At 34.9% G+C, this 15,821-nt stretch overlaps 1 protein-coding gene across 1 annotated transcript in view; it reads left to right on the forward strand.

Annotated features, from left to right (window-relative positions):
• Window positions 1-15,821, forward strand: part of SEL1L (SEL1L adaptor subunit of SYVN1 ubiquitin ligase) — a 59,922-nt gene that overhangs the window by 20,593 nt on the left and 23,508 nt on the right. The window contains exons 4-11 of the mRNA XM_012758322.3: window positions 6,511-6,678; window positions 8,034-8,139; window positions 8,936-9,098; window positions 11,472-11,525; window positions 11,616-11,675; window positions 13,006-13,087; window positions 13,775-13,929; window positions 15,457-15,513. Of these exons, the coding sequence (XP_012613776.1) occupies window positions 6,511-6,678; window positions 8,034-8,139; window positions 8,936-9,098; window positions 11,472-11,525; window positions 11,616-11,675; window positions 13,006-13,087; window positions 13,775-13,929; window positions 15,457-15,513 (845 nt within the window). The remainder of the gene's footprint in view (window positions 1-6,510; window positions 6,679-8,033; window positions 8,140-8,935; window positions 9,099-11,471; window positions 11,526-11,615; window positions 11,676-13,005; window positions 13,088-13,774; window positions 13,930-15,456; window positions 15,514-15,821) is intronic.

A 15,821-nucleotide genomic window follows, 5' to 3' on the forward strand; every position in this document is an offset into this window, starting at 1 on the left:
AAGAATGTCAGTGATATATTAAGTGAAAATTTCATATTGTAAAGTAATTCACTTAGTATGATCCTGTATTAGAGTTCTCCAGAGAAACAGAACCAAAGGCAGTCTGCTGGCAGAATTCCTTCTTCTTCTTGGGGGTCAGTCTTTGTTCTATTTGGGCCTTCAGCGGATTGGATGAAGTCCACTCACATTATGGAGGATAATCTGCTTTACTCAGAATCCACCAATTTAAATATTAATTTCATCTTCACAGAAATGTCCAGAATAATATACAGCCAGATTGACACACAAAATTAACTATCATAGATCCTTTATGTGAAGAGAAGCCAATTTTAAAAATATGTTTACAAATGAAAAAGGTCCAGAACTTCTAACAGTCATCTTTACCTGTCACTTCAAAATTAGCCTGACATAGTGGTGTGCACCTGTAGTCCTAGCTACTTGGATGGCTGAGGCAAAAGGATAGCTTGAACAAAGAGTTTTGAAACCAGCCTGGGCAACATAGTGAGACTTCCATCTCCACAAAAAAATTTTAAAAATTAGCCAGGTGTGGTGGCATACGTCTATGGTCCTAGTTGCTCAGGAGGTTAGGGTGGGAGGATAGCTTGAGCCCAGGAGTTTGAGGTTGCAGTGAGCTAAGATCATGCCACTGCACTATAACCTGGGTGATAAAGCAAGACCCTGTCTCAAAAAAAAAAAAAAAAAAGACTGTGCTTTTTCTTTAATTTTGTATACTCTCCTATTGTTTGGATTGTCTTCTGAAATAAACACATTATCCTTCTAGTCTTAAAAAAGAAAAAGAAAGTTATATAGAATAAGCAGCATTTTGACCTATTTCAAGTGGTACAAAAGGAACTGAGTTTAAGCTTACTATATATCATTCTTAAAATCGGGTTCTGAATTAAGCAAGTTGGTTAAGCAATAGAATGACATTCCACTTCCTTGTTGCTTACTTGGCAGTGACAGGGAAGGAGCAATTCTTAACCTAGTAATCAAATTAAACAGAAAATAGGTGGTAAAGAAAACATAGGCAGTTGCCTGCAGCAGGTCCTGACTTTATTGAAAAGGTTTTTTTGTTGTTGTTTCTTTCATTTTATTTGGTTTTACAAGAAATTTTTTGTGCAAGGAAACTCCATGGATCCTTAGCCTCACCAGGGCTTTTGAAACTCAACAATCTTTAAAGTTGTTGTTTAGAGAAACTCCACTGTTCTTACATAGCTGTTTTCTTAAGCAAGTTTACTCTGGATAGTTTTTGACAGTGCCTGTCACCTGATTGTGATGAAGTTTATCACTTTATTCTGGGCACATTGAAAATGGTTAGTTGCTTATCAGAGAGAGTGCTGAGCTTCCATGAATTCTGATCTTATGTTTTGTTGATTCTCCATACGATTACATCTTCTGAAAAATATGTTTTAATCTGTAAAGCAGTGCCTTCCTTAGTATAGTATTTGTTTACAAAAGTAGTTTCTTAACTAAATTTAGTGGTTCTCAACTTTGGGTGAAAGCAGTCTGCTTATAGCAAATCACATAACATTGGTATTTTTCCCAAAAGATTGCTATAGCATATTCCCAAGCAACAGTGAAATACTCCTTTATATGGCCTATACCATTTACTTTAAATAGAGTACTGTATAGTTTCCTTTAAATCCTCTAAACTAATATGCTTTACTTTAAATAGAGTACTGTATAGTTTCCTTTAAATCCTCTAAACTAATATGCTTTGTTCTTAGTACTTTGGAGGTCTTTTTTGGTTATGATTGGTTTTTTGCGCTTTTATCTTGTTTATTAAAATTGATGAACACTATGACAGTTGTCTTGAAGTTGGTAGCTTAACATTAAATAATTGTTTTTCAAGTGTTTTGGACTACAGATATATTTGATTCAAATGCTACTTGGTACTCATATTTGGAAGTACAAGATTGCTTTAGAGAAGCAGCATGATTAAATAGTTAATTTTCTTATTTAATGGAACACCCATCTAAACTTATAGATACAATATTAGTCTTTAATGACACCATAAAAGTTTGTTTTTCTTTTTCTTTTTTTGAGACAGAGTCTCACTCTGTTGCCCAGGATAGAGTGCCATGGCAGGAGCCTAGCTCACAGCAACCTCAAACTCCTGGGGGCTCAAGCAATCCTCCTGCCTCAGCCTCCCCAGTAACTGGGACTACAGGCATGTGTCACCATGCCCGGCTAATTTTTTCTATATATTTTTAGTTGTCCAGCTAATTTCTTTCTATTTTTAGTAGAGATGGAATCTTATTCTTGCTCAGGCTGGTCTCGAACTCCTGAGCTCAAATGATCCACCCACTTTGGCCTCCCAGAGTGCTAGGATTGCAGGCGTGAGCCACGGCGCCTGGCCTTATAAAAGTTCTTAAAATGAGAGATTTACAAAAGTAAATTCTTAGCATTTATCTGTATAGATTAAGAAGTTAACTTTTTGGGTTTTGTTTTGATTTTACAATTAAAATTGAGGGAAAGATGTGTTTGTATTCTCAAAACATTTAATTCAATATATATAACAACATTCTAGCCACATTTACATTTTTCTCTTCTGGATTCTTTCCTTCAACATTCATATATGCTGTAATATCTTATATATTGAAAACAAAGGCTGAGCACAGTGGCTCACTCCTGTAATCCTGGCACTTTGGAAGGCCAAGGTGGGAAGATCACCTGAGCCGAGGAGTTCGAGGTTGCATTGAGCTATGATGACACCATTGCACTCTAGCCTGGGCAGCAGAGTGAGACCCTGTATCTAAAAAATAAAAACAGAAACCAGTCTTCAGGTCCCCCTTCAGCTGCCATCCCACTTCTCTACTTGCCTTTATAGCATATTTCTTTAAAAGAGTTGTCTGTAATCACTGATCTCACTTTCTCTCTTCCCATTCTCTAATCCAACTCCAGCAATGCTCAAGCCCCCTCCAGACAACTAAATCTCTTCTCCACCACTCACATTCTAATTGCTGAATATCTGGTCAGCTCTCGGTCTTCATCATCATGACCCCCTCACCATTATTTGTTCTTTTCTCTGAAGATATTTTCTTCACTTGACTGCTGGTTCCTCTGTATCTGCCTGATCTTGAAACGTGAGCTTACCTCAGACTCAGCCTTTGATCCTCTTCCCTGTCTACACTACTCTGTAGTGACCTTTAATTCCTTCTGTTTATTATATCAGGTTTCAATTTAATGCCTGCACCATATTTGATTTAACCAACCTCTTATCAGTAGACCTTTGAGTTCTTTTTAGTTTTGTGTTTTTAAAATTAGAATACTGTACTAGCATTCTTTTGCACATAATCTCTTTGTATATTTGTGGGAGCATTTCTATAAGTAAACATCTTAGAAGTGGGAAAACTGGATCTAAAGTATGGACCTTTTAAATTCTAGTAGATATTATTAAATGTCCTTCTTTAAGAGGTTGTACTAATTTATATTTCTGCCAACAGTATGAAAGTGTTTACCCATACTCTGGCCAGCACTGAATGTTTTCAGTTGGGGTTTTTGGTGGTTTTTTGGGGGGTTTTGGTTTTGAGTTTGGGGGGCTTTATTTTTTTTTTACTTTTTCTAGCTTTCTTGAATGATTTTAATTGACTTTGCAAAAGCAGATTTCTGCTCGATTAAATATAAAGCAGTCTGTTTATTATTATAATAAATTCTCATGTACCATAAATTAAATATCTTACTTTTGAGGTCAAAGTAGATTATGATATTATGTCATTATAGAGTCAAATATGATTCCTTATTTAGAAAATGAGTTTTTACATGAAGCTGTAGAATTGACAACATATTTTTACCATTTTATGTTAAGTGTCAGATTTGATTACTGGCTATCACTAATTTATTAATAAATCATATAACTAGACAGCTTCATTACATTACAGTAGTGATTACCTTCTTTTTAAAACTAGTACTGTTCTTATAGAGGTTAAAAGGATAGCTTTGAAATTATTGCAGAATCTTTCCATGGAAAGAAAATTTAACTGAAATTAATGCTATTGTGAGGAATGTCTACTTGAGATAAAGAAGTCCCTAACTTTTGGAAGATTTTAAAATAAGTTTTAAAGGTAGTAAAAGTTTTCATATTGTGATTTTTCTTGGAGAAGGTAGCTGAGAGATACAAATTTTGTTTCTGGTAACTCACTAAAAACACATTATTTTAACAAGTTTCAGTTTTTGCTAAATTGATGAAGCAGGTGCATCCTGGAGTTTCTTCCTGCTTATTATGTTAGTGCTGAATCAGCAGTAGGTTAAAACCATTTGTTGCCCAAAACCTTTTGGTTCTCTTCAGTTTCTTTTCTATTGTACAGTTTCATCCCATGGAAGGGAATTCTTTCATGTATTTGAAAAATATACACAAGAATGTATTTAGAAATATACTTTCTAAGTACTAGAAAGTTTAAGTTTTGAAAAAGTAGAATTCCTGTGATAAGCTATTTGTTTTTAACACAAAGATGTCTGTTATCATAGAAAAATTAAATATTCTTTTAAATCATCATTTGCTATTTAATTTGAAATTCAGGTTTACAAACTGCAATTCTATAGACACTGTCTTTCTGAAGCAGATTTGGATCTAGTAGCAGTGTACAGGGAATGCCCTTTTTAAATTCTGTAGTCAGAGTGATCCCTCTGGTGGTGGTGTTCAAGGATACTTTGCCTATACATTGCATTAAAGATCACTTCCTTAAAACCTGGATAGATCCAAGGAGAAGTTATTTGCCTCTGAGCAGTGATTACCAGGATGATGAATGATATTTACCTGGTAGTAAACCACTTGAAATTAATTTTATCTTTCATAACTTACTGAAAATATTTTTTTAAATTAGTATCTTAGGATGTATCCTTTTTTATATTGGAAAGAAAGAAGGGATACTTTCTATCCTTCAAAGCAGGAATGCCAGTAATAATAATAGCAGATGTCTTTTCTTGAATTTTTATTACCTAAAATGATAGGTACCATGATGAGTCTTTTACATGCTTTATCTCAATCTTTGCAAGTAACCCTATGTAGTAAGAACTGTAATTCTTATTTGGTGATAAGGAAGTTGTCTCCAAGTAATTTTATATTAGTAAATGAGAAAAGAGATTAAATACCTTGCTCAAAGAGCACAGCTAATAAGTAGTAACATTTGCATCAGGTGTTCTTACTCTAGAACCTAAACTCTTAATCACTAAACTCTGCTCCCAATTAAATTCTCCATGTAAAAGCAACCAGTGGAAGTTGACATGTGCTCATATCTACTGTGTGTGGCTCTAGGCTCAGTCCTGGACCTTTGGTCTTCTCGTATACTTCTCACACAGCATTCTAATATATGCCCTTAACTTCAAGTGTTATCTGTGTACTGGAGAATTTTCTTTTTAGCTACAACCAAAATGATGTCTAAGATATCTTCACTTTTTTTTTTAATAGCTACCTTAAATGTAGCAGTACCTACTCAATAACCTACTCTTTCTTTCGTATTCTCTATCTTAATAAAGGCAACCATCTATCCACACTTCAAACCTGATACCTGGGACTCTTCCTTGACTCATCTCTCCTCTCATCCACACATCAAGAAAGTAGTACCATATCTACCTCCTAAGCATCACTTAAGTATATCCATGTCTTTTATTCCATTGCCTTCTTCAGGCTAGCATTGCCTCTCCATTAGACTACTATCACAACCTTTAAACTGGTTACCTTGCATTCAGCTTTACTTCCCTCCATTCTATTCTCCACTCTCTTAATAAAATGTAAGTATGAGCATGTCACTCCTACTTAAAACTCTTCAGTGAGTTTCCATTGTTCTCAGGATAAAAGTCCAAACTCCTTATTAAGACTTGTAAAGACCTCCCAAGCGTGGCTTCCACATGCTTCATTAGCCTCTTCTGTTGTCCACTATGCTGCTCATTTGATTCTTAACACATGCTATTCCTTCTGTGTGCGGTTAACTTTGCCTGGGGGAGTGTTCTCCCTATATAACTTTATTTTATTGAGGAAATTGACTTATGGCTTTCAAAAAAAACTAAAAAAGGAGAGCTGTGCTGAGCAGTGGAATTGATTCAGTTGCATTTTGCCTCATTTTTTGCTCACTGGGCAAGGGGCAAGAGTTTACAGTAGACTTTTTCTTTTTTTTAGAAACAGAGACTCACTCTGTTGCCCAGTCTGGATGCAGTGGTGCAATCATAGCTCACTAGAACCTCGAACTCCTGGGCTCAGGTTATCCTCCCACCTTGGCCTTCCAAAATGCTGGGATTACAGGCATGAACCATTGCACCTGGCCTACAGTAGACTTTTAACATCCTGAGGTTATGTCTCGAGAACTTCAGAAAGTCTAAGCTAGATATAGATGCTGAGTAGCCAGGTAGCCATGCTCACTAATCCTAATCAAAGTCAGCACTGGCCCTTTTATGTTGCTTATTATAAGTCATGCATCATGTATCTTTGACTTCAGATTCTGAAATTGACAGCATTGAATCCATGGATACCAGAGCTGGTGTTCATGTTTAGGTTTTTATTTCTTGTCATTCCAGCTCTGACTGCCATTGATGGCACAGCAAATGGGGAGCTCTGCCATTTCCCTTTTCTTTTCCTGGATAAAGAATATGATGAATGTACATCAGATGGGAGGGAAGATGGCAGACTGTGGTGTGCTACAACCTATGACTACAAGGCTGATGAGAAGTGGGGCTTTTGTGAAAGTAAGTATTGCTCAGTAGCAGCCATGTCCACATTGCTTTATGTCTGGGGCAACATTTTAAAGGCCTTTTTCTAGCCATGTCAGAAATGGCCTGTATTGATGATGTGGTTATAGCCTTAAAGCGTGGACTTAAGAGCAGGAAGCACGTGATATGTTTATTTCCAGGCTATCACTCAGGAAGCTTATCACACTCATGTTTTATTTAGAGATAGTTTTCCATTGGTGCGCACAGGTTGTTTTATAAACCCTTCAGGCAGGCTACTAAATTAATTAACATAAAACATTTTTGGCAATAAAGGAAACAGACCATTAAGGTGAAGCCTAATAGTGATTAGAAAAAAAAAATAATACATTTTAGAATACTTTGAGTCAAATATACTGTACTAAGGTAACATTTGACAAATATAGTATATTTAACCATTTTAAGTGTAAATGTCAGTGTAAAGGTGCTGGCTTCCATGGGCAAGCTATGTTTTCAGGAAAAACTTTCTAACTACAAAAGAACGACAGGAATCTTGAATATACTCCCTTTGGTACCAAATAATATTTTCAAAATAATGGCTCTGATAGAATATTTGGGCATTCCTATAAGGTTATATCAAATATAATCCATGTTTGGATATAAGCCAGTATGACTGGGTACTCCAGTTTAATACATCAGATTTTTTTATATTATAAGAAGAATTCACTTCTATAAATATTTTGATGAAATATTCTTATATCTTTTGATGTTTTGATGAGTTCTAGATTGCTATTAAAAATGATCTGTTACAGAAGCAAAATAATTTTTGAGAAATATATAAAAATTCTGTGATTTTTCAATGTTACATCAGTGAGTATGAAAAAATTAGAGAACTTGAACATTAAATCAGGTTCTATATTTAATAAAAAATCAGGGTTTTTACTAATTTGTATTAAGTAATCAAATACTTTCTCCTTGTAAAGATTTACAGCATTTCCATAGGGCTAAAAGTGTGTTTTGGCTACAATAGTATTTTTCTGACTATTATTATCTTTATTTTAGCTGACTTTGGCACATAATCTGAAATTTTCATAGAATTATATTGAAAAAGTTACCGTAACTAACAGAAAAGCGCTCCCTAAGAGCAGCTTGGTATTGCTTTCTCTAAAAGAAAGTGATTTCAATGAATTTTATATATTTTTTTAAAATAAGTAATCTTGTGTCAGGTAAAGGCCACACTTAAACCCAAAGTTTTTAGAGTCAAATTTGGAAATAGTGAAAGATTATTCACTGTGTTTGTATGACTGCCCCAAAGAAAGAATAAATACTGATATTTAATAAATAATTGGTGTAGAATTAAAATACACTTAAATGCATCTGACATTTGTTTTTAGCTGAAGAGGAGGCTTCTAAGAGACGGCAGATGCAGGAAGCAGAAATGCTGTATCAGACTGGAATGAAAATTCTCAATGGAAGCAATAAGAAAAGCCAAAAAAGAGAGTAGGTAGCACTGCTAAGTCCATTCTTCCCCCGAGATAGGTCATTACTGAGACAAATAGCCTAGTTCTTTTTTAAACTGTACTGCCAGAGACATAGAAGATTTCTCAAGTTTATTATAAGAAAATGTAATATGATTTGTGGACATTAGTGGCATTGCTTTTATTAAATTTTAGCTTAAGATAAAAAGGTTATAAATGTAGATAACAAGAACGAACAAGTAAAATGAAAGTAATTGACTAAAATTCTAATAGTTTCCAAGAACCAAAAATGCATATACTATTCAGAATTCAAAATCACATTAAAACAAACAAAAGGAATTATTGTCATATGTGTTGTTTGTTTTTTGTTTTGTAATTTTCAACTGGAATTTAGAAATTTTGCAGTTGGAAAGAACATAAATGATTGTCTTCTCACATTTATGTCCTTGTAATTTCAGCTGACTTTTGATACACTCTATGCAAAGATTTGAAAATTAAATTGCAGTGGTTATTACTGGATTATTTACTGGACATCATTACATTAAATTCTCTTATTGCAAATCTAGTTAACTTTTTTAATACAAGTTTTTAGAATTACTATTAGTGTAATTAGACTATTCCAAGGAGAACTGGTACCTTATGTAAAAACAAAATAGGATGTTTTCTACATATGTAAGTAACATGACTTAGTGGAAATAAAATAGCAGAGGGATTCTATAACATAAGAAAATTATTTGTGCTGTATTTTAGTAGATCTTAAAAAACTTGAAAGGCAGTTTCAGAACTTTGCTAATTTTTATAATTGCTTGTATTTAAAGAGCATATCGATATCTTCAAAAGGCAGCAGGCATGAACCATACCAAGGCTCTGGAGAGAGTGTCATACTCTCTTTTGTTTGGTGATTACCTGACACAGAATATCCAGGCGGCTAAAGAGATGTTTGAGAAACTGACTGAGGAAGGCTCTCCCAAGGGACAAACTGTAAGTGCACTCTCAGTGGAGAAGCTGTCTACACACAGCACTTGTTAATTTTAACAGCAGTTGACTGTCTATGCCATGACTTTTTTTTAACAAGTAAGACTGGAGGACAAAATGTCTTTAAATATCAATTTTGTGGCAGACCGTTTACCAATCTTCTTGGATAGTCTTTTTCCTTAATCTAAGAACATTCATGGTCCACGAAGGCATTTTTGCAATTGTATCTTGCCACAATTAACATTTGTACTTTTCCACATTAGATCTATAGAGAATGAAATGTGAAAGTAATTGTTTTTATCTGAAATTACTCACCATCACCATTTTTCCAAAGTTCATATGCTATAGCTCTTGCTAATTTTGATGGTTTTTTTAAATATTTTATTACAGAAGTAGTATTATATCCATTTTAGGAAACTAGAAATATAAGCTAACAAAACGAAGAAAGTAAATATCATGTATGTCCCACCCCGGTATGAGCAGTGATAATATATTAGTGCATGCGTATCCTTCTAGACCTTTCTCTTTGTATGTGTGCATATATATATGAATTTTGTATTAAAATGCCGCTGTCTACTGTTCTGTGTAACTTGCTCTTTTCCGTTAACCTTCCCCTTTCTATTCCAGCACATTTTATTTCAAATAATATCTACACTGTGTTTACATGGTGTTGAACCAAAAAATTTCTTTATACCTGTTTTGTCGAAACCAGTCTCCAGCCCAGGACTATAGTCATATTTGGTTGTTATTTCTAGCATAGCCCCTTATCGTTTTTGTCTTTGTTAGAGATAGGGCCCATTTTTCTGCAGAATATCTTGCTTCTTTGTGATATCCTTCAGTTGTTTCTCCATCACCTATATTTTCTGTGAACAAGAGTTAACAGCTAAGGACTGAGGAACTCAAGTAAAATATTTTGGCTAGACTACATTATAGGGGATGTTGTGTATTCCACATTGTATCACATCGGTTGATAATGTAATATCTGGGTGTTTCCCCATTGGTAATGCTAAGATTGACACCTGGATTTAGGAATCCATCACATTTATTCAACATGCCTTCAATAATTCAGGTTTATTCAGGATTTACTTAAAGATAAACAAAATTTCTCATCACAGAGAAAGTCTGTTTTCCGACTATTTAAACAATAACAGGAATCATAACCATTGTTTTCTGTAGAACTGAATTCCTAATGACTCTGCAGCTCTTTCACATTCTCAGTTTTTGTTTATAAACAGATTATATCTTAATTGCTCCCCTTTGTTTTCAGGGCTTATTTCCCTTCTTTGAATAAATCAGTCTATTTAAAATTTACACCTATATTCTTTAACTTCAGAGGCATTCTGCACTTATACGGCATCATTCCCTTCTAATATTAGAACCTTACAATGCCATAGAACTTTACATTGCAAAGCACTCTCTTGGTGGAAATTAATTCTAGTTGATGCGATAGACAAAGCCCCCAAATCACAGTGGCCTAGCACTACAAAGAGTCATTTGCTCATGCCAAGTTTGATGCAGCTCTGCTGTTTGCATCACTCTTTTCTGAATGGTGACTCTGGGTCATGGGGTGCTTCCATCATGTGCCTGCACCATCTGGAACACAGAGCTTCCAAGCCCTCATGAAGGGAGAAGAGAGAGCCAGAGAATTCTCTGGGATGCTTTTATGGGCGAGGCCTAAAAATGGCTTATTCCCTCCCAGCCACATCGCAGGCATATGATCCTACCTAACTACAAGAAGAGTGGGAAATGTAGATATTCAGGAGCACTAGCAGTCTCTCATATTTGCCTTTGTACCTTTAACTTGTACTTTTGTGTCAGGGATGATACACAGAAGGCAAAGCAGAGAACCTTACTAATGCATCATTTGCTTTGTTGTGTTTTTTTTAGAAAGTTGTGTGTGCTCTGGCATTGCAAACTGACCTTTTTCCCTTGACCCCTTCAACTTGACTCTTTGCTGCCTTATATGTGCAATAGTTTATCTTGGTAATCTCTTGTCCTTTTTCGTAATGTATCCCGCTCTGCATAAATAGAGAAATACGTTGATGTACTCCTGGGGGGTTGTTTATCTTTATAATGACTGTTCTTAAAGATAAAGCAAAAGTCATATTTAAGTTGTTCACTTTCTATTTAATACTTATGAAATTGTTGTTTATCTTCATGCTAAACTTTTTTACTTGTGTAAAGTTACATTTAATTGTGTAATTTGTAAAACCTGAATGTATTTCTAAGGCTCTTTAATTCCACAGTTGTGCATAGTTGCATTCAAATCTTTTAGCATTTTTAAAGACTCTTGCATCCTTTTAGAGTGCATAAAACTGTGTCTGTCTCAGATAAACTTTCACTGAAAGAAGAATTCTTACTTTTACCATTTTATTTCAGGCTCTTGGCTTTCTTTATGCCTCTGGACTTGGTGTTAATTCAAGTCAGGCAAAGGTAATACTATTAAAACTTTATTGTGTATTATAATTTGAGCTGTATAAATATGTGCCTATGTTCAGTTAAGCATCTTTGGTTCTTTCACAGGCCCTTGTATATTACACTTTTGGTGCTCTTGGGGGCAATCTAATAGCCCACATGGTTTTGGTAAGTACTACTACAGTGGAAAACTACTAATATTAAGTAGCAGAAGAATTTGTGGTTTACAGTGGCCACAACTATTCTAGCTTTAATGATTGAAATTTGCTTATATTAATTAAGACCAAATATTCAGTTGAACATCCTTCAAATTCTTATTAATGGATATAACAAATTGAACCTACATGTGAATGAAAATTGGTAGTGTCCATAATTTTTCTTTAAAATGATTAGTTTGGCAGATTGCCTGTAAAAATAAAGATCTGATAAATGGCTTTCTTTTATTTTCTCTGCATTGAAACTGTCAATCACTTTTTAGATTGGATTATCATAGATTTTATTTTTATTTTTCAGTTTTATTCTACAATAACATTTTTCAAACAGTAATTGAAAATTTCCTTTCAGATGAATTTTTAAGGAATATGAAACATTTTTTATGGCAAAAGTATGTGAAATATTTTTGATAGAAAGTTTTTATAATTATAGTTACCAATCTTTGTAAATAGTGGCTACAGATTAAGAACATTAAATATTATACATGTTATTTATGCAACATTACCCTAAGGATTGTTGAAGTTTATAAAGTTATTTGTGCAGAATGACTCCAGAGAGGTCTACTTTCTGTTTTCTGCTCTTTATAATTGGCTATCTTCCCTCTTACTTGGAAGCCATTTATTGCTGGTGTTATGGTGCCTGCTTCTGGTAGTCTCATTTTCTCTGTTTTGCTAGTTTGTTACTTCTTTGCTAGGTTGTAAGATTAAGTTTTGTTAAAATTGTATCTAAAATTAGATAAAAATTGGTTCTGAGAGAGTGCCTAAGTAATTTTCTCTAATGAGTAAAATGCACATGTTTCATAAATAAAGTTCAAGCATCTATTTTGATTGCTCTAAGAACTTAATTATTGGCCGGGCGCGGTGGCTCACGCCTGTAGTCCTAGCTCTCTAGGAGGCCGAGGCGGGCGGATTGCTCGAGTTCAGGAGTTCGAAACCAGCCTGAGCAAGAGCGAGACCCCGCCTCTACTATAAATAGAAAGAAATTAATTGGCCAACTAATATATATATAGAAAAAATTAGCTGGGCATGGTGGTGCATGCCTGTAGTCCCAGCTACTTGGGAGGCTGAGGCAGGAGGATCGCTTGAGCCCAGGAGTTTGAGGTTGCTGTGAGCTAGGCTGATGCCACGGCACTCACTGTAGCCTGGGCAACAAATCGAGACTCTGTCTCAAAAAAAAAAAGAACTTAATTATTTATTTCTGAGTATGGTTAGCTTTATTTGTTCCCCAAAAAGATGAAACTGTAGCATGTGAAACTCCTGTCTCCTCACCTGAATTTATTTTACAGGGTTACCGATACTGGGCTGGCATCGGAGTCCTCCAGAGTTGTGAATCTGCACTGACTCATTATCGTCTTGTTGCCAATCACGGTATCTGTTTTTCTCCTTTCACCTTTTTGAGGAAAAAAGAAAATACAGAATTAATTTTAAATACATTTATATTTATCATACTATTTGAAACATTGTGATTGACTTTCTTAAGTGGACTCATCTTTAAACCAGTTGATTAAGAAGTACTTTTTTAGCCGGGCGCGGTGGCTCACGCCTGTAATCCTAGCACTCTGGGAGGCTGAGGCAGGCGGATTGCTCAAGGTCAGGAGTTCGAAACCAGCCTGAGCGAGACCCTGTCTCTACCAAAAATAGAAAGAAATTAATTGACCAACTAAAAAAAATATATATATATACAAAAAAAAATTAGCCGGGCCTGGTGGCGCATGCCTGTAGTCCCAGCTACTCGGGAGGCTGAGGCAGTAGGATTGCTGAGCCCAGGAGATTGAGGTTGCTGTGAGCGAGGCTGACGCCACGGCACTCACTCTAGCCTGGGCAACAAAGTGAGACTCTGTCTCAAAAAAAAAAAAAAAAAAAAAAAAGAAGTACTTTTTTCTTTGATTTTGCTTTGGGTTCTACTTTTAAGTATGATTTATTAATAGATTACTATTTTGTAATACGTAGACTACTATAGAAACAGTTTCCTTTAACAACGTATCTGTCAATGTTTGGCAGCTGGAATTGTACTTTTCTGTGTGGGATAATCCTTCTGGCTTTCCTCTGTTTCAGTTGCTAGTGATATCTCACTAACAGGAGGCTCAGTAGTACAGAGAATACGCCTGCCTGATGAAGTAGAAAATCCAGGAATGAATAGTGGAATGCTAGAAGAAGATTTGATTCAATATTACCAGTTCCTGGCCGAAAAGGGTGATGTACAAGCACAGGTATGTGTTTAAATATCTCAGGGAATATCTTTACCATGTTGTTTATTTTACAGTAATAAGTGGGAGGGAGCAAACACTTGTATCTGAAAGTAACGTTTTCATTGCTCTGAGCAATTATTAGCTACATATTAGAATTACCTGAGGACCATTTTTTAAAATGTCAAGAGTCCTATACTCTCAAGAGATTCCATTTGGGTTCATCTGGGATGGCACGTAGGCATTGATAGCTCCTAAAAGCTGGCCAGGTGATTCTCCCATGTGCCACAGGTGAAACTCACTGCTTGAACATAGCGGCTTTAACACTGATGATGAAAGCTCTTACTGGAGTCACCAATGAGGAAAACTGTCATTTTCTCTAAACAAGAAGTCTCTGGAATATTTGGAATATCAGATTCTCTTCGGAGCTATTTATGTTTATTTTGCTTATCTTAGCTTATAAATTCCTCAAGGTCAAGAATAGCAGGTTTGTTTAATGGAAGTTGTATGATGTCCATCAAAATACTCTGTGTGTATGTGTGTTTCCTAGCTTATTTTTAATATTTTGATGATACTAAAATAAAAAGAACTTTAGTATTTATCTTTTTTTTCCTGTTAAGCTTGCAGTTATTTCTGATTTAGAATATATAAGAGATGAGCAGTAGATACTTATTAAGAACAATTGGTTTTAACGCTAACAGAAGGGAATCTTAAATTGAAAAGAAAAAAAATTGTAGTGAAAGGTAGATCCAAATCTTAGCTGAAGAAAATTATACAAAGTTATCTTGTTAGATTAAATACCTTTTTTTAACATTAATGATATGTTTGAGTTTAAATTGTCTGTTTTACTTGCTTTCTGTTTATCTTGCTGTTCCATGTTTCCTTTTCTCTCTTTTGCCCTCTTTTAGTTTGAGTGCTTTCGCTAGCACATCTCTTCCCCTCTGCTAGCCTGATACTACTCTTTTAGTGGTTATCCAGGAATCACAACATGCATCCTTGACTTTTATAAGTCAAGGATGCATGTTAGCACTTTTACCACTTAGAGCACTTTTACCATTTCCAGGACAACACAAAGATCTTACTCTGTGTGTTTTCATTCTATATATTTTTGAACCTCACAAGATACTATTGTTTTATATACTACATGTTAATTTAGATTTAGTCACTAATGTACCTTTTCATTGCTCTTTATTTCTTACTGCATCTCCAAGCTTCTCAGAGAATTTTCTTTCTGTCTGAATAGCACCCTTTAATATTCTTTTTAGGGCAAGTTCGCTGGGAAAAAATTCAGTTTTAGTTTATCTGAAAATACCTTTATTTCACCTCTATTTCAGCAGGATACTTTGTTATCAAAAGCATACATTTTTAGTTTTTAAAAATTTTAGGTTAAAGTAGAGTAATATTTTCAAGAGTTAAAACTAAATCTTTAGTTTTTCTCAGTCATGAATAGAAACCTTTTTTTTTTTGACAAAATGATTTCTTATTGCTCTGATTTTAATTATGTACCAGATGTTACCATTTACTTTTGCCTTATTTTTTCTTAATTTTCAGGTTGGTCTAGGACAACTGCACCTGCATGGAGGGCGTGGAGTAGAACAAAATCATCAGGTAACTACCCTCTTACTAGACCGTAGGACTTGTTATAGCCCGAAATGATGCTCCAGATGTATTTCTTACTAAGTCAGTGCCAATATCAAGCCTGTGTAATTTAAACACCCCTAATAAGTGAGCTTTTAAGATCTAAGTAACCCTTAAGGAAGCTGAAGAATAAAAACGTGAATATACCTCAGAGTGTTGAGAAAGATATTATTAGTTCTAAAACCTACTTCTCAATATTGCCCAAAAAATACACATATAAGTTCTTGGTTTTCTGTAAGTATGTGATAAAAGTATGTCTTAAAACACCTTGTCGAGCT

This window comes from Microcebus murinus, chromosome 6 (assembly GCF_040939455.1).
Source record: "Microcebus murinus isolate Inina chromosome 6, M.murinus_Inina_mat1.0, whole genome shotgun sequence".
Lineage (NCBI taxonomy): Eukaryota > Metazoa > Chordata > Mammalia > Primates > Cheirogaleidae > Microcebus > Microcebus murinus.